The 12,547-nt window shown below is 40.4% G+C and overlaps 3 protein-coding genes across 5 annotated transcripts in view; 1 reads left to right on the top strand and 2 right to left on the bottom strand.

Annotated features, from left to right (window-relative positions):
* Positions 1-4,792, bottom strand: part of LOC122326479 (sodium/calcium exchanger 3-like) — a 40,031-nt gene extending 35,239 nt beyond the window's left edge. Inside the window, exons 1-2 of the mRNA XM_043221391.1 lie at positions 3,426-4,792; positions 3,079-3,170 (exon numbers count right to left, since the gene is read on the bottom strand). The gene's annotated coding sequence lies outside the window, so the exon portion shown is untranslated. The remainder of the gene's footprint in view (positions 1-3,078; positions 3,171-3,425) is intronic.
* Positions 4,793-5,885: 1,093 nt separating this feature from the next.
* Positions 5,886-8,162, top strand: LOC122326478 (bcl2-associated agonist of cell death-like). 2 transcript variants are annotated; one of them, XM_043221389.1, is made up of 4 exons: positions 5,886-6,393; positions 6,546-6,683; positions 6,806-7,029; positions 7,108-8,162. In XM_043221389.1, the coding sequence occupies exons 2-4, from the start codon at positions 6,554-6,556 to the stop codon at positions 7,195-7,197; spliced, it is 444 nt and encodes a 147-aa protein (XP_043077324.1). In that variant the 5' UTR covers positions 5,886-6,393; positions 6,546-6,553; the 3' UTR covers positions 7,198-8,162. The 2 variants fall into 2 exon arrangements, with proteins under 2 accessions (XP_043077324.1, XP_043077325.1); XM_043221390.1 differs by having other exon boundaries at positions 5,888-6,393; positions 7,111-8,162.
* A 177-nt stretch (positions 8,163-8,339) lies between these two features.
* LOC122326477 (uncharacterized oxidoreductase YtbE-like) lies at positions 8,340-9,948 on the bottom strand. 2 transcript variants are annotated; one of them, XM_043221388.1, is made up of 2 exons: positions 9,746-9,948; positions 8,340-9,312 (listed from the first exon to the last, which is right to left on the bottom strand). In XM_043221388.1, the coding sequence occupies exon 2, from the start codon at positions 9,283-9,285 to the stop codon at positions 8,422-8,424; it is 864 nt and encodes a 287-aa protein (XP_043077323.1). In that variant the 5' UTR covers positions 9,286-9,312; positions 9,746-9,948; the 3' UTR covers positions 8,340-8,421. The 2 variants fall into 2 exon arrangements, with proteins under 2 accessions (XP_043077323.1, XP_043077322.1); XM_043221387.1 differs by having other exon boundaries at positions 9,750-9,946.
* Between the last annotated feature and the right edge of the window lie 2,599 nt (positions 9,949-12,547).

The raw sequence follows: 12,547 nt of genomic DNA, 5'->3' as shown, positions 1-12,547 counted from the left end.
ATAGTTTCCATATAAGACAATTCCAGGCAGGGCTCGGGGAAAATAATTCAAGTTGGCCAGAAATGTTCATTATAAATGTGTGCAACTCAAACATTGTGAGAAAGAAGTGTGCTCAAAATGTTATATTTAAAATAACTACACAAAATGGCAGTTAAGTGTATTGTTTTTTTAGCATTTAAATTAATTAGTTTTATTTAAAATATATCACTGAAATGAATCAGTGAATCGATCTAAATACGTTATTTAATAATTCTGGGTTAAATGAGGTAAAAGTGTCTCTTAAAGGTAACAATTACATTTCCGCTTTGTACAGTGTACATTCGACACGTTAACCATATTTAAAAGATAATTATGAAATGGCATATAAAGATGGGTCAAATAAACCAGTTTTGTTCAACTAATTGCATTTAGCATGAATGTGAACTATAATACATTTTCAAAGAAAAACATGCTATTATTTGCACTACATTTGCTTGAAGTTGAGCAAAGAAACAAAAAGACAACTGTGGTTTGGTCCAACGAAGTCAAGCTAGAATCGTTTGTTCTGGTGCTTTTGTGTTCGGTGCGTATTTCTTACAATGCGTCTCACTTTTGTGTCTGTACAAACTGATTCGACCACATAAGTGTCTATTAAAGTATTCGTTTCATTTCACGGTAGATGCGTTTACAAACAAGGCGACATTTTCAAAAAGGACGAAACGAAAAGACGACGCTGTGCCGACTAGGCTACATTGGATCTTGCAACACACAAGAGTGAATGCGTTTTCATTACGCGATCGCTGTCGCTTTGTCTTTTAAACAGATCTTTTGATATGAGTATTTATGCATTTTTAACCAAAATCGCAGCATCGTCCATCTGCGAACGCCACGACCTGTCGATCACAGCAGTGGGAGTTTACTTCTGACCCCTTTCCTACCAGGCGAAAACGGGACCGCAGTTTCCCGTACAGACAGAAAGTAGCTGAGCATAGATCTTTACGCAAAACAAATCAGTCGCACTGCGTAAAAGCTCAAAGAACATCTCCTAATAAGCCTGCGTATTTATATTATCCATAACATGGCTTGACAGAGCTTGCTTACCTCAACTGTGCAGAGACTCGAGAAGGGCGAGATATTTTAATGGTTCGCTTGGCTGAATTTTACAGTGCTAACAATTTGCAAGGGCAGGCGATCTGTGGACTAGGGGTGAAATATGAAGGCTTTAGTGCTGGGCCCCTGGCTCTGCGTTAATAATGGTGGTTGAGCTGCAAGTGGAGGCGAGAAGAACAGCAATGGATTCTTACTGAGGAGGGTGATACTAAAGGGATCACACATAAAGAACCGGCAGACATAAACACAAGTGCACCGAAAGAACCTCAGGTTTAGAAACAGAACCTTAAGCCTGCACAATGGAAAAAAAAAAGGTTTAAACCTCCAATTTTCTGGATGTTTTGGGCACGGTTATACCCGTACTTCTCATGCCACATATGGAGCTTCCTGGACAGGCCGACCGGCTTTACAATCCTATGGAAACTCATGCTTGTAACGAAATTGGGTTTCTAAATCTTGGCCGACATAATTCGCGTCTTCCGGAGCTTTCAGAGCAAGAGGATGCACAAATATTCCGACACGGTACATAATGAAAGAAGCAGCGGCGGTGGAAACAAACCACTTTCTGAATTCCGCCTTTAGCAAGAGTGGGATTATTTTCAGTTCGCCAGAAACATTAAGATTAGCTCAAGCTGTGAGTAATGGTTCCAGGCATTAGGGGAGAAGAAATAATGCCAGTGAAACCAAGAGGAGAACACACAGCAGTTTACAACTACACGGCATCAGCCAGGCTAGACTACGAATTGCGGGAACAAAACTAAATTAAGCCTTTAGCAAACGTTATACATGTGGCACTAATGATCACATGATGTATACACCGCAGGCATCGCTAATGACATACTATATGATTCAGGCGTAAAAATAGATACTTCAGCCTATTTCATGCCATCAGCTGAAGTGAAAACGGACGGGAGTGATTTAAAATGCAAGCTGCAGGAGTATCATTTGCCTACAGTCTGTTTTGATGCAGTATAATTATATAAGAAACCAAATTATAGCCATAATTGATTTCCCCAGTGAGGATATTGTGTCATATGAGAGCAGGTCTGTCAAATGTGTCTTGTTTGGTCAAAATGACCATCTGTTATATTATTAAAAATTAAAAATTCATTGTTTACTTGATGCCGACCATTTAAGGTTCCCAAAAGAACCTTCGGTGAATAGTTCTTAAAAAACAAACAAAAAAAAAACAAAACATTTTTTCTTATTGTGAAAAACCTTTGCCAAAGAACCTATGGTAAAATAAAAGGTTCTACATGGAACCAATAACGCCAAAAAAGAAAGAGCATGTTGTTATAAACATATGGTCATTTTAATTGTTTTAATTGTTCATACAATTAAAGTCAACTGGGTCCAAAAAAAATCTTTACGTTTATGTAAAGATTAAAACATCATCTTGAGAACTCAAGTTAGGAAGAGAATACAAGTTAGGAACGGTAGGAGGAACGAATGACAGAGTATTTATTTTTTATATATTATTATTTTTGAATGATGCCTTAAAGTAGAATACCTAAAAGCAAAAAGCAGCACACTCCTCTCCAAAAGAGACGAAAAACATGCCAAAATCAGCCTGAGGTTTTTTTTTTTTTTTTTACGCATCACACGAACAATACGGGAAAGAAATAAACCTGCACGATGCAGAGGAAATTTTTTTTTTTTGTTGTTTTTTGTTTTTACCGCATGGGTATAGTTTTTGATCTGAAGTCGGTGCATCTGGAAGCTGAGGGTTTCCCTACATACCACAGCATACTGGCGTATCACATTCTATGTTTATCTGAAACAGGTGGGCTGCCTCTGTAGTGAGAGTAGGAGAGCGTTTCCATGAGAACTGTGCCTGCTAAGTATTCACAGCCAGTATGAAAACTATGTGGCGCTCGCTACTAGTTACGCGGGGCCAGAGCGAAACATTTCATAAATAAAATACAGCTATATGCCTAAAGAACTAACGCGAACAGTTTCAGTAGCCCGCATGAGTAAAGTCAATCTTACCTGCTCTGACAGACAGACGTGCGTTAACAGAGGTTCATTTTGTTGAGCGGCTCCTGTATAGGCTGAGGGAAATCTGACAAGCAACTTTGCGCCTGAAAAAAAAATTACATACGTTTAAACGAGGAATGCCTGTGTGTTATTGTATGCGTTTGGGATGTCTGAACGTGATGTTTTCTTTTCGTAGAATCGTCAGTAACCTGAAAACATGGAGGCTGCGGTCTGTTACTCATTTGTTGCAATCGATTCGCTAGGTTTGTGTATATTAAACCTCGCGACTGGTCGGCTACAGTGAATAATGCTGCGTTAGTCGCATCGTAACGTAGTGCGGTGAGTAAATTCGTACTTACAAAGACGGCTTGTGGATTCCGGCGTACTCGCTGTGGACTTGCTCTTCTGTAGTTCGGTTTAATTCACAGTGAACGCGTTCGGTGCGCGCGCGGCTCAAGTCTCCACGGAGCAGCGGCGGTGCGCGCGAGCCGTACAGCGGTGCCGTTCTTGATTTGACAGTTCAGACAATGAAAACAACTAACACAAACGCGCTCAATCCAATCAAGTTGTAGACTCGAGGCGAGGCCGATTCGAGAAACCGTATCTCGCGGCGAGACACGAGAGCGTCTCGCGTTCGAGGCGGGACGTGACTTAAAACCGAATTCGAGCGAAAAAGGTGACTGACGAAAGATCAGCGAGACGTTTGGTAACACCAGCTGCAGCCCATTCACATAACCCCCGACACTAAATGAAATAAAATAAAAGCGTTCATCAATGGAATTTTAGAGGGTGGAGAGGGAGAGCTGAAAAAATAGGCTTTGTATTAAAAAAGAGAGAATATATTATACAATGGAGTTGAAAGAGAAAGGGAAGCGTGTTAGGAGAATGATGAGAGCCGCACATGGACGTGTGGAGCCAGAGGGAGTGAATGAGAAGATGCTAACTATACGCTCGCATCAGCATCAGCCTCGCCATGCGGATGGAGGAGAGGAGACGGGCGGAGTATGTTGGAAAAGGTAATATGGAAATGAACCGTTTCTCTTTTTTTTCTCGGCGAATGGGATTGAGCAGAAAACCGAGACAGGGCGCGAAACTCGGCGGTTTTTCAGCAGCGCGGACCGCAGAAAGAGGGGAGGGGACATTTCGTTATAACGCGTTTGCAGGTTTGTCGCTAGCAGGCAGAGCAAGCCAACGCTGGACGATAATTCATCAAACTGGCACTGATGTAGCATAGGCATATTAGAAATGCTAATTACGTTGGCTAGAGTGTAAAAAGCACGTGCACGACGGAAGGGCTAAATCAATTGTGCACCCTCTGACCCCTGCTGGTGGCACTGATTCAATAATGACACTTAGCAAACAATAACTGAAGCGGTCCTAAGGTGAGCAGCAGGTTTGTTGAATCGGGTTAGGTAGGGGATGACAGCAGCGGCCTATATTTTCTCCCTCAAAGTTTTAATTGCCTATCGAAACCATCTTCCTGGGGTTTAAGAATAAGGAGGGAGATTTGAAGAACGCCATTTCTGCACTTATCTGTTTGTTTGTTTTTTACGTTGTAGAAAATTACCTGAAGGCAAAGTCTATGCCGGATGTGGAATTAAATTCCCGTGATGGGAAAAAGAAAGAAAGAAAAACGTAATCCATCTTAAACTGGATTTTAGGCTACTGGTTTTAGCTGGTTTCTCATTCTCCCCGTGGGGCTGATTTTATAGGCTGTTGGGTACTTTTAAACTTTTAAGCCACCCCTGGCTGGACCAGCTTGGCCAAGCTAAGGCCTGGTACAAGCTAAGGCCTGGTATTTGTCACAGCAATGGTAACAGTATAAACAATATAGGCCTAATAAACAGTTGTAAGGACCCTTCATTTTTATCACCCTGCATGGACCTCAAACATGTGTCCACAAAAGATACTGACAGTGGTCAACTAAATAATTTTCCATCTTTTTTTATTTAATGCAAGGTTTCGTTTACAAATTCAGTTGGCAAACATTTCTCTGCTCGTTTGCACGTGTGTTTGCGTTTATAAGGAGCAATATTCTGCCGTTCACAATAAGAAACAACGACAGATTCAAATGTGAATATCCAACTCACAAAAAATGAGCATTCATGTCATATATCTCTGACAGGAATAACATTATTATTATCAAGCAACTTTGTGCCTGCAGGAATTTCTTAATATAGCTACAAAATGAAAATGAACTGCATGCACACAGGAGACACAGACTTCCATTAACGTTACATACTTAGTAAAGATTATATCAGGAATATGTAACACAAGCCGCAAATTGCACACTAATGGGTTTTATTAACCTATATATTTATGTGTTCTGCAGGTATGAGTCATAAGCAAAGAAAAAAACCAGCTCCTGTTAACTCAAAAAGATCTCTCCCGCCATCTACAGTTCAAACTGAGAAATTGCACGCCGCGACCGCAATTCTTGAACATAACGCCAAAAATATCAATTAATACGTTCTAAATAATTTTTCATTTTCAATTAAGCCATTCTAATAAAGGCAAAACCATTCGGGGTAAAATATAATAACTAGTACTCTCCTTAATACATTTATTTAAATTATAATTGAATAAAGCATATACTCTCTGTACAAAAACTGCTGCACGGAGAGCAACAACATACAAATTGCACTGTTTTGAACTTCACTCCATGCAAACAAAGTTAAACGAAGTGTTTCTTTTGCAAATTCTCTCTCGCGGCGGCGGCAGCGGCGGCGGCTGGGTCCTCTTCCGCGAGACTGGGGCCCGGATGAGGTAAACAAGTCACGGGACAGTAAAGGCTCGCGAAACCCTATCGCAACAGTGACGTTGGATCAGAGAGCGCCAAAACACCCTAGCAGCGGGCTCCGATTGGCCGCTCGAAGAAGCCGCGAACCTCCTGATTGGCCGAGAGCGGAGAGCTACTGTAAACGGCCACGGACAACAACAATATCCGAGCCGAAATGAGATCATACACACGGTAGTGATAACAACAACCGGACTGGAAATTTGCCACTGCTACCGTTTGCGGCGAGAAGACAATCACTTCGACTAAATGTCACGAAAAACGGGATCTTTTTTCCATTATTTTTGGCCGACGACGTTTTCAGATGAGCACGACTCGACCTTAGAAATATGAAACTTATATAAAGTAGCAATTGCAGCTATTGTTGTTGTTTGGGTGTGTCACATGCCATGAGGCAATCAATATATGTTGAGAACTGGAGAAGCTACTCTTAATCGTACCGGAGAGAAGAAGGAATAGCATCTAGTGCCACTGACAGCTGAGACGAGCACATTCATATCTATTGTCCTGGAATTCGTCCAGATCCACAGGTATGGATTTAGGAAAGCCAGCCAATGCTATTAAATTTTCAGAAATTCATCTAACAGTCAAAGCTGATAATTTAATACCAAATAATATTAGATGATTAATTGTTTTATCCCATTTAAATTGCAATATTAATATACTAATCTGCTATCGCCAGCTCTTACAATGGATAACACGTTGCATGACCATCAAGGTGATTCCAGCACCAGGAATGACAAAAAGACAGGAAGAGAAGAGACAATCAAAAACCACGGACAACATCAGGATCAAACCTTGCCGAACATTTCTCCCCAAGGTGAGAACTTTAGAGAAGCACACTTCTAGCCTTTAAACAGGTCAGCATTTCAGGTTACGTGTCACAGATTGACCTAGATTTGACGAACGTTTCTGTTATGGTTTGACGACGTGCTTTTGCAGGGCGTGTGCGGCTCTATTCAGAGTCTCAGGTGTATACGGTCAGCCGCTGGCAGGAAGCAGAGCCCCAGGATGGAGCATTGGTGGAGGAGAACGGAGGAACGGGAGATGGGCTTCCGTTCAGAGGCCGTTCTCAATCGGCTCCAGCTGCTCTGTGGAAAGCGAAGAAGTACGGGCGACAGCTGAGGAGGATGAGCGATGAATTTGACACGTGGCTCGACAAAGGGGTGAGCTTGCTATATAGTCCACCGAATGCATTTCCGATAGATCGTAAACCTAGTATTAAGGTGTTTCGTTGGTCCTAGGAGGTCAAAAGAGCGAACAGCCACAAGCAGACCTACCGAGGATGGTTCTCGTTCCTCTGGAGTCCCAACGAAGAGGAGGGCAGAGAATGAAAGAGTCACCGTCAATAACAGTTACCGGAGAGAGCTGCACTCAGATGAAGGCTGGTCTGATCACCATCATGGCCTTTTTTTGTCAATCAACGTGCTCGAGCTAGTACAAAACCAATCTGAGAGAATGGTAAAACCACTGCAATAACGTACTTTTGATTAAAGGAATTGTCAGTGTTAGTTTAATTTGACAATCTCAAGAGGGACAATCTCTTCTAAAATCTTACAGTTCATCAGACAATCTTTCTAAATACTGATTCAAAAAAGGAAACTCTATCAAAAACTATTTATTTGATATGTATTAAATTCATATTTGACAAAGAAATGTGTTTTATGATGTATTTTATAGATGGATATATAGATGTGCGTTTTGTTGTACTGAAGGCTGGAGCGGTTGCTTGCGAGATGTAAATATAATTCAAGGACTGTGATAATGGATAAAGTAAGTTGTGAAGTACAGGTTAGTGATGGTAACAATAATACGGGTAAAGTTATTTCAGTTCATTTGTTGCTGCATCTCAGGTTTGTTTGTTTTTTTAATGCCAAACTGTTGTGGTGAATAACTAGTAAGAGTGGATGAGATCAGTTGTTCTGCCATCTCTTTTATGCTGGCTACACTTGGATATGTCACCAGGAAAAACAATTCTTCACTGCCTTTCGTGTACATATTTCTCGATTGTAGAGTCGTCTGTAGTCTCTATTGGATTTCTGTTTGTATTCCATCTGCTGGTCTTTTATGTAAAACAACCTTCAATTTCTGCCAAACGTACAGATGAGCAACACAAGTTCTGTTTCTGTATCAGCCTTGACAATACTTTCACTCCTTTTTCAAGCTCCTTGTACATATTTATACTTGTTGACATAGATTGAATAACGGATGAACTGCTTGAAAACTTTTTAAAACAATCACAAGTTTTTAATCTTTTTTCTATCATTTTGTGTTCAAAATAAAACGATTTTCTGGCTGAGTTTAGTGTTACGTTATTTGTGTCCGCGATAAAGAAAGGTAACGCTTTGCATTGATCTTCATTTAACAAATATTAATTTTTGGTGAGTCACCCAAATAACCTTGTCGTAAAATGGTTATCCGTGCATAAAATTTCATTATAATTCTGACAAAAAAATTATAATTCACGCTCTCAAAGGCGGATTCAAACGCAATTTTATTTACATTTAATACTAAAACAAGCATGGCATTGAATCTATTTACAATGATAATTTTCAGGCTTATGCTATTATGCTAGAGTCTCGTTTACAAAACCTGGTTCCACAGTTCAAGGCGTCCAGCCTCGTTATATCCATCTCACTTAGCTGGAAGTCAAACACCTGTGCGTTCTCCTGCACTCTGCAGGGCTGCGAGGAGCGAGGCAGAACCGAGATGCCTTGCTGCACAGCCCACCTCAGGAGAACCTGGGCAGGGGTCCGACCACAGCTCCTCACTATATCCATTACCTCGGGCTCCCTCAGAAGAGCTCCTTTACCCAGCGAAGAGTAGGCCTGGAAGTGGATGCCTGTCTCCATACATAATTCCCTCAGTTCCCTCTGGATCAGCTTGGGTTGACACTCAATCTGGAGGACCGCTGGGGGAACGCGGCAACTCACGAGCAGCTCCCTAATGTGCTTTGCAGTGTAGTTTGAAACCCCTATGGCCTTAAATCGCCCGCTGGCATGGAACTCCTCTAGGGCTGCCCAGCTTTGCGCTCGATACTCTGAATGACGAGAATCCCCTGGGTCAAAACCCTCCACCCCAGGCCAGTGCACTAGATAGAGGTCAATGTATTCACAGTCTAGTTGCTCCAGACTCCTCAGGCAGCCTTCCTTTGCCCTCGGCCCATGGTCTAACGGGGCAAGCTTGCTGATAATGAACACGTCTTCACGGCCAAGGCCATACTTGGGCAGCAGCTCTTTGAGGACTTGCCCTAGATGTGCCTCATTTCCGTAAACTGCACCTGTGTCAAAAGCTCTGTATCCGGCCTCAAGTGCAGAACTGACAGACCGTTTCAGCTGCTCATTGTCCTGGAGCTTGTATGTGCCCAAACCCAACAGTGGCATTTGCACTCCTGACATCAACGTTACTGACGGTAGTATCATTTTTATAACACTACAAACAATTCATCCCTAAAAAAAGACAAAAAAACAAAACAAATAGTGTTTTTAAAGAAATTAACGATTTGGCGTGTATTACAATAAAATCCCGATACAGAAAATAATAAAATAAAATTTTTTTTGCCCTTCAGTTCTGAGGTACATTGATTATTTAAAAAGGTCAAATATAGGTTCTTGGTTCTGAATTCATTGTTTGAACTGCAAAAAAGGAACAGAGTTTGCTTTTAAAATTAGCGTGTTAGTAAATCATAATTTCGACATCCGTAAATAGTAAGTCGATTTTTTTTAGAAGAATTTTTCTTACGTGGCATCCGTGCTTAATATTAAAATAATATCTACTAATTGTAATGTTCTACAGCTCCAGTTAAATAACCTTACATTAAATAACCGTAGGCTAATCACTCATACGTAAAAGTAACTTTGTTAGTTAAAAGTTTATACTCACGTACGTAAAATAGCTGACTGGAGCGGCTGAACGCTGTTTAAATTCAAACGCAAAGCGCGCCAAACTAAAACAGGATCCGCGTGCTCCTACAGTACGTGACGCCGTACGTGACGCCTACATCCGCTGGGGCTCTTTCTTGAAATGCTATGATGGATGCAGGATTTCTTTTCAGGCAGCGGAGGGCGCTTTTATTGACTTTTATTGGTAATTTCAATGGTCATTTACTTGACCGTGTGTGTGTGTGTGTGTGTGTGTGTGTGTGTGTGTGTGTGTGTGTGTGTGTGTGTTCGGGGAACATGCGGGTAGGGAGGACTGAAGAACTGCAGAAAGTAACTGTGCAATGAGGTAAACAAATTCACGACACAGGAAAATGATTGAATAACCATCACGTTGCCTTTATTCACAAACAAATATGAGAAACACATACATGGAAATGGGCATTAAATCAAAATATGAAACACCTGATGAAAGTTATTTACATTGTAAGCTACTAAACATTGTATTTATTGCATTNAAAAGAGAAAAAGATAAATTTAAAAAAAAAACTGTGTACTGATAGACCAGAAAAACTAACCCTAACCCTACACAACTGCACATTTGATTCAAACTCAAGGCTTCACGTACTACTGTATGAAATTCTTTGCCAGACTGAAATCAAATAATCTTATGTTAATTTTTATATGGGTCATTCTCGGGAAACAGTAGACTACCATGCGTGCTATAAATATCTAGGACAAAAAGCAAACAACTTAAAATATATTTTACCTCCTTACAATTACAACCTTGCGCCACAATATTCAGAGAAGTGATAAATAAATGTTTTACAGACGTGACTGTAGCAGCAGTATGAATGCTAAAGCCTGAATAGCTGCAATTCAAAATGTAAAATTGTAATTTATATACAGACCTACAGCAACGTTAAAAGAATGGTGATCAGTTCAACAATTCATTAGTCAAACGTAATTCTATTTTACACAAATTTAATAAAAATAGTCTTTACATAACTTAAATATTATGATCGAGACGAATTTAAGCATCTAAATATACCGATATTAAATCACAGGAACACACAAACACCCTAAAGTCTACATATGAGCCAACATTTCTGTTATATTGTCCTTCTGATTAGATTTCACTTTCACTAGCCTGAAATTTAGGAATGCCATTTCCTGGAAGTTACCTCATTATGGCATTACTTATTTTGGGTTCAATCTTTAAATGATCATTAGAAATGCCAAGCGTGATGCTACCAATTCAAGGAAAGAATTTCTCACATTTTCTACATCTATTAGAAACACATGTACGAGAAGTTATAAGCTGGGGACTGAAGTACAAATGAGGCATGTAGCACAAGAAAGGGAAGAAACATTTTAAGAAGCGTAAAACCGTTCCACCTGTTGAAAGAGATGATTATAGATGACAGCAGAGTGCAGACTTTACTGAAAGGCTCTGAGGAGAAGAGGTAAAAATCACACTTTATAAACACTTGACGGACATCATGAAACAACTGCACCGACTATCAGGATGAAGTGCTTCAAGAACAGTATGTGACCGTTCTAATAATATCGCCAGTGAAAAACTAAAGCAAGTCAAGCAGGCTCTACCGGCACACAGATACATACAATAACGTGCAACGTGACAAGGAGAATAAAAGTCTGAACAATTCAGCTTGAAATGCTACTTACCTTCACTTTTAACTCACCCATCCTGATGAACCACACCCAGCGGTTACAGTAATTCGAAAGAGCATCACAAATTCATTCATCTTGACTAGAAGTCAAGAAAAAAAGACGATAAAGTGACAGGAATTTACTTTTTGTTTTTATATGAAGGGTTGAGGCGGAAAGTGCAATTTTTAAACGAATCCGTCGGGCACCTTACACATGAGCGACCAAGCCAAAAGGACATATCTATTATACCGGATGATAACGTGAGCGGGTGAGACATGAGGTAGAAATTAAAAGAGACTCAATTAAAAACGAGTGACATGAAAACGTTGCGTCTAAGTCAGTCGAGTTTTTATTCAGGCGGCAAGATGACAGCGACTGGTAGAACATGAATCTGTTTTCATAGGTTTAAATCAAAACAAGCATAAGTTTCGAACCTGCTCGAGTGGACAATATGATAGAGAGAACGGTTTCGGATAAACAGTCGAGAAAACAGGCTTTTTTTTTCTTTTCTTGTTTTTAACAAACGTACATTTTAAACAGAAGTGTACGCTAACAATAGGCAAACAGCAGTAGTACAAGTAGGACAGGAAACAACGTTGAGTATTCAGTAATATTTTCAATCACAAGCACGTCCATTATAATGTGAAGTCTTTAATAATCGTTAAAAACTTTCTGAGTCTGCGGAGTCGGCAAATCAGCTGTTTGTCTAATACAACGAGTTTTGGAAATACAGTGTTGATATTGCACGAATGATTCAGTGTTGTTTTTAATTTATTAGGCGGTCGGCGGCTGGTCGTTCGCTTCCTTTGACCGGTGGTGCTTTATCCTAGGATGCGGCAGCGGATCCGAAAGTTGAACGGCTGGTAGATGCGGTGTGCTCGGTTAGCCGGTAGGATGTGATTGGTTGATCAGTCAGTTAGCACACAGCTCCGCCCACAACAACCTCTTTACCCTTTTCCTCTCTGTTCCTTCCCACTGGTCTCACTCACGTCCGACATTACTTCTAACAACATCATATCAAGTTCATTTGCCTAGACCAAGGTAGTCAAGAGATGAGATTCAATTAAAAAAAATATATATATTTAAACTCAGAAAAAAAAGAGATAGCTTAAAATTTAGTTATGGACTCCCT

Source organism: Puntigrus tetrazona, chromosome 21 (assembly GCF_018831695.1).
Source record: "Puntigrus tetrazona isolate hp1 chromosome 21, ASM1883169v1, whole genome shotgun sequence".
NCBI classification, from domain to species: domain Eukaryota; kingdom Metazoa; phylum Chordata; class Actinopteri; order Cypriniformes; family Cyprinidae; genus Puntigrus; species Puntigrus tetrazona.
This window is presented reverse-complemented; position numbering and strand designations above follow the sequence as displayed.

Coding starts and splice junctions, on each gene's coding strand:
- LOC122326478 (XM_043221389.1), top strand. CDS start 6,554: ATGGATAACACGTTGCATGACCATCAAGGTGATTCCAGCACCAGGAAT. Junction 6,684..6,805: donor GCCGAACATTTCTCCCCAAG/GTGAGAACTTTA, acceptor GTGCTTTTGCAG/GGCGTGTGCGGCTCTATTCA. Junction 7,030..7,107: donor ACACGTGGCTCGACAAAGGG/GTGAGCTTGCTA, acceptor CGTTGGTCCTAG/GAGGTCAAAAGAGCGAACAG.
- LOC122326477 (XM_043221388.1), bottom strand. CDS start 9,285: ATGATACTACCGTCAGTAACGTTGATGTCAGGAGTGCAAATGCCACTG.